Here is a 12,717-nt window from a genome sequence, read left to right as displayed (position 1 = left end):
AACCTAAGTCCATGAAATTTTGCAGACATATTCTAGAAACTAATATCTATGTCTGTGGTTTTCCAGATTTCTGTTAAAATATTCGGTTTCAAAGTTACGCGGTCTTAAAATTTTCATACAAATCTTGGAACCCCTGTAATTTTAAAACTACATATTTTTAGAAAAATCTAAAACACCACAGACACAGATATTAGTTTCTAGAATATGTCTGCAAAATTTCATGGACTTTGGTTGCTTAATATTCAAATGAAATTGGAACTACGATTGTATGAAACGAGTGACGGAGAGAGCCCTGTTAAGTATTTTTTTAACGTTTTCTTGTTATTTCAGATTCTGCGATCGCAACGCCATCTATACATATTGCGGGATCGTGCTCGTCGCTATCAACCCATACTATGACTTGCCTATATACGGTAAGACTTAACTTTTTTATGTTTCCGTAATACATGTTTTGATTTGGGTTTTTCTATACTGTGTTTTTTTTAACTGGGACATTATGGGGAAATCCAAAACCATAGGAGATACAGGAAAACTGTCTTAGGAACCTCTTTTTTTGTGAAAAAAAATTTGGTGTATTCTAACTTTTCGTCAAGCGTGAGTTGTACATAAAAATCAACGAAATTGACGATTTTTTTTTAATGTCGATCAACTCAGTTTCATAAGACATCAGAAGTTGGTCAAAAAGTAAAATGAAATTGACCAAATTTTTCTTATGTCGATCGATTCAGTTTCATAGGACATCAGAAGTCGGTCAAAAAGTAAATGTTTTTTATACACTTTGTAAGTATAACTGGTCAGTAGGTAGGTAAGCTAATAAGACATGCAGATGCATGCCAAATAATTTTAACCCAATCCATTCAGTAGTTAAGCTATGCGTTGATAGATCAGCCAGCCTGTCACCTTTTTTTTTATATATTTTCGTTTTTTTTCTAGGTGACGAAACGATAATGGCCTATCGTGGCCAGTCTATGGGAGACCTGGATCCTCATATATTCGCCGTGTCGGAGGAGGCCTACACTAAACTGGAGAGGGAAAGGAGGGACCAGAGTATTATAGGTAAATCTATGTCCATAATACTAAAGAATTTACAACACTTATAACACATAAAGTATTGACGAGAATCTTAAATATGACGGGTCGCATCATCCTAGAATTATGTTTGGCAAGTTGGTAGCTCTTAAAGCACAAATATAGGAATAAATCCGAAAACTGAATTTTTGGTTACATCATAAACAAGTGTAAATCATAGATATGTGTGTGAATTAAAATTTTTCAACACCTCCGACAAGTGAAGGTTACAGTAACTAGAAAAGAGCTGATAACTTTCAAACGGCTGGACCGATTTTTTTGGACTATTCCGCGCCTACGATCCATAGTATCTGAGTTTTCCAATAATTAATTATGTATATCTAGGCAACGTCCATCTTGACAGCTTGACACTTGAATATTATGAACCTAAAGGGTTATCTAACCTTTTTTTCTACAAGAAAACTAGAAAAGAGCTGATAAATTTTAAACGGCTGAACCAATTTTTTTGGATTATAGCTAAGAACACTCTCGATCAAGCCACCTTTCAAACAAAAAAAAGTAAATTAAAATCGGTTCATTCGTTTAGGCGCTACGATGCCACAGACAGATACACAGATACACAGACACACAGATACACACATCAAACTTATAACACCCCTCTTTTTGGGTTGGGGGTTAAAAAATTATTTAAATGTGTTTAAATTTTCAAAGTAAGATAACTATACCAAGTGGGGTATCAAATAAAGAGCTTTACATTGTAAAACAGATTTTCATTTATTTTTACGCATAATGGTATTTGATTTAGCGTGCAAAAATGTCGAAAAAAATACCCGAGTACGGAACCCTCCTTGCACGAGTCTGACTCGCACTTGGCCGGTTTTTCAATTTTCGCGTTTTTATACTTTTTTAGTGAGCGGCGAATCGGGAGCTGGCAAGACAGTGTCGGCAAAGTACGCTATGCGATACTTCGCGGCCGTCCGAGGCAACGTCAGCGAAACGCAAGTGGAGAGGAAAGTGCTCGCCTCCAGTCCCATCATGGAGGTTTGTGAATTTATTTTAAGCTTTGCGCTCGCTTCGCTTGTGCCTTAGTTTTCATTTTCATATTAGATAAGCATGCGTGGATATGGGTTTTTGAAAATCCCGTGGAATTTCTTTGATTTTCCTGGATAAAAAGTAGCCTATGTGTTAATCCATAGTAAAAATTTCAGCCATATCCGTCCAGTAGTTTTTGCGTGAAAGAGTAACAAACATACACACAAACTTTCGTCTTTATAATATTACTAGCTGACTAGCTGATGCCCGCGACTTCGTTCAACATACACACACACAAACTTTCGCCTTTATAATATTAGTGTGATATAAAGTGTAATATAAATTCATAATTATAATAAAATACTTTAGTTAAAGTTGTTGTATACTTTTTGTATATATGCAGTAACATTTTTTTAAACCAAGTACTATAATGTTAAGGGGTGTCTTTAAAATCCATGATTATTTCTGACCATTTTTATTTTCCCCAGGCAATAGGCAACGCCAAAACCACTCGAAATGACAACTCTTCCCGTTTCGGAAAATTCATAGAGATCCACTTTGACCCCGAATATCGGATATGCGGCGCGAGCATGCGCACTTATCTGTTAGAGAAGTCCCGAGTAACTTACCAAAGTGCGGGAGAAAGGAACTACCATATATTCTACCAGCTATGTGCTGCTGCAAGACAAATGCCTGACTTGAAGCTGGGTGAGTGTTTTGTCCCTTTCCCTCCCATCGCTAGTTTGTATTTGTGTCTCTTACTAATTTGTGAGAATATACCTGGTTATGAGGTGCGAGCATGCGCACTTACCTGTTAGAGAAGTCCCGAGTAACTTACCAGGTACGTGAGAAAGGAACTACCATATATTCTACCAGCTCTGTGCTGCTGCAAGACAAATGCCTGACTTGAAGCTAGGTAAGTGTTTTGTCCCTTTCCTTCCTAATGCCTATTTGTATTTGTGTCCCTTTCTAACTTAGAAAAGTCCCGTGCCACTTAACTGTTGGGGAAAGAAATTACACACAGGTACAAATGTCTAATTTGTAACCGGGTAAGTGTTTTGTTCCTTTCTCTCCCATCGCTAGTTTGTATTTGTGTCTCTTACTAATTTGTGAGAATATACCTGGTTATGAGGTGCGAGCATGCGCACTTACCTGTTAGAGAAGTCCCGAGTAACTTACCAGGTACGTGAGAAAGGAACTACCATATATTCTACCAGCTCTGTGCTGCTGCAAGACAAATGCCTGACTTGAAGCTAGGTAAGTGTTTTGTCCCTTTCCTTCCTAATGCCTATTTGTATTTGTGTCCCTTTCTAACTTAGAAAAGTCCCGTGCCACTTAACTGTTGGGGAAAGAAATTACACACAGGTACAAATGTCTAATTTGTAACCGGGTAAGTGTTTTGTTCCTTTCCCTCCCATCGCTAGTTTGTATTTGTGTCCCTTACTAACTTGTGAGAATATACCTGGTTATGAGGTGCGAGCATGCGCACTTATCTGTTAGAGAAGTCCCGAGTAACTTACCAGAGTGCTGGAGAAAGGAACTACCATATATTCTACCAACTCTGTGCCGCTGCAAGACAAATGCCTGACTTGAAGCTGGGTGAGTGTTTTATCCCTTTTTCTCTTGTTGTTTTTGTATATTTGTGTCTCTTTCCAACTTAGAAAAGTACCGAGTCATGTACCAAAGTGCGGGAAATATAGCTACCATGTATTCTACCAGTTATGTACTGCTGTGAGACAAATACCTTGAAACTAGGTGAGTGTTTTGTCCCTTTCCCTCCTAATGCGTATTTGTATTCGTGTCTCTTTCTAACTCAGTCCACTGCCACGTATCTATTTTTTTTTTTTTTAATTATACAGACTAGCGCTTGGCTGCAATCAGACCTGCTAGCAAGTGATGATGCAGCCTAAGATGGAGCGCTATGGATCTATATGGGAAAGAAGACAAATGACGTTTATATTTGCGTCTCTTTCATATAGAAATATTTGTTTCAGATCACCAAGACTGCTTCCATTACCTGAACCAAGGAGGCAGTCCAGAAATCGATGGTGTAAATGACCTAAAAGCTTTCAACGAGACCAAAAACGCGCTCACCACTTTAGGTAATTTCCCCCAAGCTGTAAGTGAAATCGGCTAAAAACCGGCCAAGTGGGAGTCAGACTCGCGCACTGAGGGTTCCATACTTGGATATTTTTTCGACATTTTACATGATAAATCAAAAAGTATTATGCATAAAAATAAATAAAATTCTGTTTTAGAATGTACAGATAAAGCCCTTTCATATGATACCCCACTTGGTATAGTTATCTTAGTTTGAAAATTGAAACACATTTAAATTTTTGTTTTTGGTGATGTAACCACAAATTCACGGTTTTCTGATTTATTCCTTTACTTGTTCTATAAAACCTACCTACCTGCCAAATTTCATAATTCTAGGTCAACGGGAAGTACCCTATAGGTTTCTTGACAGACCGACAAAGTGATTCTATAAGGGTTCCTTTTTCCTTTTGAGGTACTGAACCTTAAAAAATTACAGGTATACGTTGCGTATTAGATTTTACTAAAAAAAATGAATTCCCAGGTGTATCGGAGTCTGAACAGCAGAACATGTTCACGGTGTTGGCGGCCATATTGCATCTCGGGAACGTGGAACTCACTTCCTCTGAAGAAGACGCTGAGAGTGCGTATATTGAAGTGAGTTAGTCCGTTTTTCCTGAGGCTTATCTCCAAAAGTAATGTTAAATATTGTTCACTTTTGTATTGATTTCAGTCATGTTTTTTTTTAAATTCAGATGCAAGTTTGCCCTTGACTGCAATCTCACCTGTGTCAGTGATGATGCAGTCTAAAATGGAAGCGGACTAATCTGGAAGGGGTTTTTTTTTACTAAATCCATACCTCTTTGGTTTCTACACGGCATCGTACTGGAACGCTAAATCTCTTGGCGGCACGAGTTTGCCGGTAGGGTGATAACTAGCCACGGCCGAAGACGCCTACCAGACAAGTCATATCAGAAAAGTAGCGGTTTTTTTTCTCTCTCGTCTGATTAGCCAATGTCAAGTTTATAGTTATTTACAAGTTAGGGAAACTACATAATGTACATACATATGTATAAGTATGGACTTCGTCTGTGCCGGCGCCCGCCGACATACACGCGGCGCCCCTTTAGAGCGCTTCCCAGTCAGTTCCACCACCAATAAACACCAGCAGAACACAAAAACCGGCCACTTCTAACAAAAAAACACTCACAAAAAGGCACAACACGCGCATCAGCAAATGCCACCACAGACGAAGTCCAGAGTAGCGGTTAAGACATTGGCATTCTATTGGGGAGGTCCAGGGTTCAGTCCCACGCACCTCTAATAACATTTTGGAGTTATGTTCGTTTTGAGCAATTAAACATTACTTGATTTAACGAAAGGAAAACGTTGTGAAGAAATCTGCATACCTGAGAGCTCTCCATAATGTTCTCAAAGGTGTGTAATATATACCTACAGAAATTATTAGAAGAAACTATACTAGATGGTGCAAAGGCGGCCTTATTGCTATAGCAACCTCATACAGGCAACATTTAGTGTACGGATTAAGTGACCAGAGTGTGGAATGGTGCACAAAGTAAAATTAATTAGCAGGTAAAGGTTGGTTAAACTGATTTGGTTAAATATTGTTACAGTCAGACGACCCCCATCTAATAACAGTATGCTCGCTATTGGGCATTTCAAAATTGGAACTTTCAAGATGGCTGACACACCGACGAATAGCATCAGCGCACGAAGTTATAGTTTCAAGAATGGACATACAGAGGGCGGCATTCGCAAGAGACGCTTTGGCAAAGAGAATGTATGGAGAATTGTTCGCGTGGCTCGTTCAAGCTGTGAACAGGGCATTGGATACTGGCCATGCGAAAAAGCACTTTATTGGTAAGCAAATACAGGCTATTTTAAGTTTTGTCAAAAGTCCTCCTGTGCTGTTTTTTTCTTCTCCATAATGTTTAAATTGGTCATGCGAAAAAGAACTTTATTCGTAAGTCGGTAGAGTCGGAATTTCAAGAAGCAAATAACATCAACTCACGAAGTTATAATTTCTAGAATCGATATACAGAGAGCGGCGTTCGCTAGAGACGCTTTAGATTACAACATTAGAAAAATTACAACATTTAAAATTTAAAAACGTCTCTGACATCATGTCAGGGGTTTTTCGGTCACTAGAGGATGCCCGCGTCAGAGGAGCCCGCGAGGAAATTTCGTCAGAATCGGTTAAACTGTTGGGCCGTGAAAAGGTAGCAAACAGACAGACAGACAGACACAATTTCGCATATTAGTATGGATTTAAAAAAATATTCATGCAAATAACAACTTTATTCCTTGAGCAATAAAGTCTAAATTGAAAAAAAAAACGTTACGGAATTTTTTTTTTATGCGCAACAACGATAAGTATAATTTCAGGAGATTGAATCATTTTTCGTAGGTGTCCTGGACATCTACGGTTTTGAGACGTTCGAGATCAACTCGTTCGAGCAGTTCTGCATCAACTACGCCAACGAGAAGCTGCAACAGCAGTTCAACTCACACGTCTTCAAGCTGGAGCAGGATGAGTATATAAAGGTTAGGCTTCAACATCAAGCAACGTCCACTGTTTCAACTCGTTCGAGCAATTCTGCATCAACTACGCTAACGAGAAGCTGCAACAGCAGTTCAACTCACACGTCTTCAAGCTGGAGCAGGACGAGTATATAAAGGTTAGGCTTCAACATCAAGCAACGTCCACTGTTTCAACTCGTTCGAGCAGTTCTGCATCAACTACGCTAACGAGAAGCTGCAACAGCAGTTCAACTCACACGTCTTCAAGCTGGAGCAGGACGAGTATATAAAGGTGAGGCTTCAAAGTCCACTGTTTTTTTTATTTTTCAAAGGGTTTTCCGGTATTGCGGTTGGAGACTTTATCCATCTTATAGGGTTCTTACGTCTTAATTTTCATTGGTGACAAAATGATTGACCATTTACCAGAGTAAGTTATTTTTACAATACTTTCGGCCCTTATGACCTTGAAAAGTTTACAGACAGCCGGGCAGACAGAACCACTTTCATATTAATAATATTATATGTGCATGGAAAAAGCGGTGACCAGTGGTGCGGTGGAAAAAGTGGTGGTTAACACGTCGTTCTATTGTGTAATGGGTTGGTGGTTCGATTTCGGCCATGCACCTCTAAATTTTCGGATGTCTTAACTGCTTGGCTATTACAACTCTTACGGCAGGGTTCATTAGTTTACAAAGGACATTTTAATATTTTAACACTTTCTCCCAAAGTTTCTCATGATTTTCGAAAAAAAAAAACCAAAAAATCTTTCCATTCCTCAGGAAGAGATATCATGGAAAATGATAGATTTCTACGACAACCAACCCTGTATAGACCTGATAGAAGACCGGCTCGGAGTGCTGGCGCTCCTGGACGAGGAGTGCCGCGTGCCGCAGGGCTCCGACCATGGCTTCGTGGCCAAGCTGCATGACAAGTGCGCCAAGTACCCGCATTTCCTCAAGCCGAGGTTTGGCAACGCTGGTAAGTGATTGGCCAATGTTTACTCGCCATATAGCCTACCAGTTGTTTTCCAAAACTTATGGCCAAGTTCTAAGCCAAGCCAACTCCAATTCAATTTTAAGATTTTAAACTAAATGATGCCCACTACTTCAGCCGCGTTAAAAATCTCGTGGGAACTCTTTGATTTTCCGGAATAAAAAGTTGCCTATGTTAATTTTCGGGACGGAGGTCTTTCATATGATTCGGTTAAACGGATGGGCCTTTTGAATCACGAAGGAACTCTTTGATTTTCCGGGTGTAAAAAGTAACCTATGTCCGTCCCCGGGATGTAAGCTAACTCTACCTTTCATCAAAATCTGTTAGACTGATGGGAAGGGAAAAGCTACCAGACAGACAGACACACTTTCGCATTGTATAGATTAGAAGAAAAGAATAGATTTTTATTCAAGTAGACTTTTACAAGTGCTTTTGAATCTTTAAAATAATTTAATTTACCACTGGTTCTGAATGCTGTTGTGACATCTATATCTATACATATACATAATAATAAAATTGTAGAAAAGTGGTGTCTGTACAATGGAAATATATAAAAAAAAAGTAGCAGGGGTTGTTATTATATTGATGCCAAACCCGGAATTGTAATTAATTTTTTTTTGTCTGTTTGTCTGTGTGTTTGTGCACGCTAATATCAGAAACGGCTCATTCGATTTAGATACGGTTTTCACTAATATATTGTAGTATTTAGTGTTTATTTCATGTCAATTGGTTCATAAATAAAAAAGTTATGCCAATTTAAAGAATCACGGCGAACTTTTTTAACGTACAGAGTACGTACTACGCGCCTCGCGCCTGAGCGTCCGTGGCTATATAAAGCGCGCCTGAGATCCGCGCCGCTGCCATAAGGAATTCTGCCCGAAAAGTCACTATTCCACGCGAACGAAGTCGCGGGCACAGCTAGTTTATAATACATGTATGGATTTTGTTCCAGCGTTCATAATAAAGCATTTTGCTGACAACGTCGAATACCAGTGCGGTGGATTCCTGGAAAAGAACCGAGACACAGTTTTGGAAGAGCAACTGGAATGTATCAAATCTGCAACGTGCTGCCGCCTGATCCATGTGATATTTGCGGACTCTCCGGTGGACCATTCCGCGACCTTGCCGCCTCCTTCTAGAAGGAGGACGACTCCTTCTATGCCACTTGGGAGCCTCACTGTAAGTACCCTTAAACTGTTGACTCGTTGATTCTACAAAAACAAAGTAACTACATAAACTGTACGAAATTGTCTCTAATGTAATTTATTACATAACCATTTCCATCGTAAAATGAGTGGGAAAGAAGTTATCGTCAAAAAACTGTTTTTGGGCGCCATTTTTCCAAGATGGCGGCGCGAGCAGCAAAGATATGAGGTGGCAAAATGAAACCTTCACCTTTTTGTATTCTATGGCTCCTTGTACTGAGGCTTTGTACTCCCTAATGTCAATTCAGTGGAGAAAACAACGTTGTAATAATTGTTCATTGGAATAATTTTACTTTGCTTTGACAAAAGTTGGAATTTTAGAAGACAGTTTTTCATGCCATTTGAAAGGTTCACAAACACCAACGCAAAACAGGGGGTTAATTTTTGATGCTTAAAAATTTTGTAGTTTTAAAAAATCTATTAACAGAGCTCTCTTCGTCACTTACTCCATACAATCGTAGTTCCCATTTCATTTGAATATTAAGCAACCAAAGTCCATGAAATTTTGCAGACATAGTCTAGAAACTAATATCTGTGTCTGTGGTGTTTTAGATTTTTCTAAAAATATGTAGTTTTAAAATTACAGGGGCTCAAAGATTTGTATTTTTCTTTAAAAAAAGGCCCAACTTTGTGCTCGTTTTTCTAGACAACGAAGCAATTTAATGAAATTTGGAAAAACCACAGACCTAGAAAATTTAATGAATATTATGTAGTAAAAAAAATTATCGTTATATATTTTATATTGTTATAATTATGTGGGAACTACGAAAACCAGAAATTACACCCAGAAATCTTGAAAATTTCGTGCTGTCTCGATTTGTGCAAGCGGGGTGGTGAAGTGCGGGGGACGACACGTGAAACTGACAGAAACTGACAGTCTAAACACACGGGCCACATTTAGACTGCACCCAACTCCAAACTTGTCGATAGGTCTAACTAAATACACTGGTACATTTCAACTTGCGTTAGACGTATGCGTTACCTACTCAGACGTTGCCTGTAGATAAAAATATGTCTCATGTTTGCTGGCAATAGCGCATGCATCAAACCCTGCAAGTTGCAACTCTCTTGCAACCTATTCCTCACGCAATACGCACAGCTTTAATATTATAATTTTTGACAATGTATACTATATGTAATGCCATATCACAGGTCACTCTCTGATTTATTGCTAACAATTTACTTCCAAATGCAAAGAAATCTAAGTGTGTTGAATTCACACTGCCCAATACCAGGACCTTAAATGACATAAATTCATTGATAAATAATCATATGTTGAAAATAAAGGAGAACCCCGTGTTTCTCGGTATAATGTTAGATGCAAAGCTTCTATGGAACACCCACATATCAACACTTGATGGTAAACTCAGCTCTGCTGCTTACACTGTTAGAAAAATTCGACAGGTACTGACGTGGAAACTGCAAAAATTGTATATTTTGCTTATTTTCACTGTATTATGTCTTACGGACTCTTGCTATGAGATAAAGCGGTAGATATTGAGAAAAAAATGTATTACAGAAAAGGACAGGACGTGCAATTTATAATTTAAAACCGCGCGCTGCCATACAATAAAAATATAAGGAAATAAGTACCTTATCTATTATCTTATAGTAGCTTCTAAATATATTTACAACTAGCTAATGCCCGCAGCTTCGCTCGCGTGGATTTAGGTTTTTAAAAATCCCGATCCTTTCATTTCCCAGAACAAAAGTTGCCTCTCCGTAATAGCCCGTCCCCGGGATGCAACTTGTTTCTGTATCACGTAAGAATATTTAAACGGATGATCCTTTTCAAATCCCGAGGGATCACCAGGATTTAGGAATGCAATTTCTTACAGCATCAGGGTTGAGGTCAACGACAAAGTGTTTACTTGGTATAGATACCTTCAATATCAATTAATAATCGACACTTTTTAAATCCCATTAGCTTTAGTAGTCAGGTCCCCTGCAACATCAGGGTTGAGGAGTTGGAATCCAAATTTTTTATTGAACAATGTCGCAAACTTTCTTTATCGATTAAAAAAACTACCCAAAATTACGCAGTTAGGTTACCTGCCAAATTTCATGGTTTTGAGTCAACGGGAAGTACCCTAGAGGTTTTCTTGACACACACGACAGACAGAGAGATAGAAAACAAAGTGATCCTATAAGAGTTCCGTTTTTCATTTTGAGGTACGAAACCCTAGAAAACGTAGGATCGGCATTCCGAACCAGTGGTAAATTTTTCTGACCATCCAAAAACACTTTGAAGTTTACCTAAAAGTTTACAGGAATAAAAATTTATCATTGTATTCCATTCCATTTCATTCTATTCCATTCTGTTCAAAGATAAATAGATAATAAAAATATTTGTCACCGAAACAATAATTTACGATACATCAACCAATATCAATTTAACTGATGACAATCTGACTATTACCAAAGTGAACGACTACTATAATATCTATTATATACGACTAACATAATATGTATTATAAATTGTGTGCCGTTTGCATTCTCACTAGGTTCTCATTAAGTTTGTTTTATTTGGTTAAACTTTCTGGCATTTATATTGTTATGACGTTTAGTTGGCAAATAGTCTCTTTATTGGCTGAAACTCTAAAATTCAGCCAATCACAACAAAGAAAATATTGTAATAATGATTGATGCAGCTTTCTGTAATTGAAAACAAAATATTTGACATTAACTTGAATGTGACAGTGTTTTCCGAATAGGGTTGCCAGAGGCCCCGTATTTTACTGGTTACCCCGTATTTCAGGATACAGAAACCTGTAATTATGAAAATAAAATACGGGGCAAATAAAACTAAATATTTTTAGGGTTCCGTAACTCAAAAGCAAAAAAGAACTCTTATAGGATCACTTCGTTGTCTGTCAGTCTGTCAGTCTTTCCGTCTGTCCGTCTGTCCATTTGTCCTTCTATCCGTCTGTCATGTGTTCATGAACAAATATTAGTATTTTCAATTTTCAAAGTAAGATAACTACATAATATATCAAGTGGGTTATCATATGAAAGGGCTTTACCTGTTCATTCTAAAACAGATTTTTATTTATTTTTATGCATATTTTTTTAATGCATAACAGTTTTTGATTTCTCGAGTAAAATGTCGGAAAAAATACCCGAATACGGAACCCTCGGTGCGTGGGTCTGACTCGCACTTGGCCGGTTTTTTACAAATTCAGCAGGAGCTGGCTGGCGAAATCCAACACTGACGTTATGTCCAGTAGAAAGAATATTTTCCTTTTGCGGCAATGCGTAGCCGAAACCCACTCGATATTGATCATGGTCGTAGCCAAGGCGGCGGGGCTTGGTTTGAGGATGTAAGCCTTTTTTTATACAAGTTAGCCCGTGACTTTAATCTTTTCTAGTGGTAAGTGATGATGCAGTCTAATTTCTTGGCCGTTAGGGCCATACTAACCATATAACTAGCCATGACCGAAGCCTCCCACCAGACCAGAAATTTCGAAATGGCGACTGGGCCTGGGAAGCCGTCAAAAACCTAAGCCTAAAATAATACTTACACTATTTCTTGCATTTGCTTACCAATTTTTTTTTGGAAATATATCAAACATTTCGCGCTCACTTCACTCGCGCTTTGAATTTCTATTACTTGGTGTAAACCCCGCAATTTCGTTTGCATGAATTTAGATTTTTAAAAATTCCGTGGGGGATTTTCCGGGCTAAAAAGCCGCCTAAAAAAAATGTCTGGGATGCAAGTTACCTCTGAATAGTAAGTACCAAAATTTTGGTAAAGAAGATGGGCCGTGAAAGGGTAACAAATAGATAGGCAAATAGATATACTGTCGTATTCGTAATATTAGTATGGATAGGAAGCTTTAAAAATAAAATCTTGCTATGGCTACACTCGTTTCCCTTTCAC

General features: G+C 38.3%; 1 protein-coding gene across 2 annotated transcripts in view; it reads left to right on the top strand.

Moving 5' to 3' along the window:
* LOC123879234 (unconventional myosin-Va) overlaps positions 1-12,717 on the top strand; it is a 52,287-nt gene that overhangs the window by 6,483 nt on the left and 33,087 nt on the right. For both annotated transcript variants that reach the window (XM_045926852.1, XM_045926850.1), the window contains exons 4-13: positions 331-413; positions 934-1,056; positions 1,940-2,070; positions 2,550-2,769; positions 4,056-4,163; positions 4,643-4,755; positions 5,733-5,979; positions 6,527-6,663; positions 7,419-7,617; positions 8,585-8,811. In XM_045926852.1, the coding sequence (XP_045782808.1) occupies positions 331-413; positions 934-1,056; positions 1,940-2,070; positions 2,550-2,769; positions 4,056-4,163; positions 4,643-4,755; positions 5,733-5,979; positions 6,527-6,663; positions 7,419-7,617; positions 8,585-8,811 (1,588 nt within the window). The remainder of the gene's footprint in view (positions 1-330; positions 414-933; positions 1,057-1,939; positions 2,071-2,549; positions 2,770-4,055; positions 4,164-4,642; positions 4,756-5,732; positions 5,980-6,526; positions 6,664-7,418; positions 7,618-8,584; positions 8,812-12,717) is intronic.

This window comes from Maniola jurtina, chromosome 27, assembly GCF_905333055.1.
Source record: "Maniola jurtina chromosome 27, ilManJurt1.1, whole genome shotgun sequence".
Taxonomy (NCBI): Eukaryota; Metazoa; Arthropoda; class Insecta; order Lepidoptera; family Nymphalidae; genus Maniola; species Maniola jurtina.
This window is presented reverse-complemented; position numbering and strand designations above follow the sequence as displayed.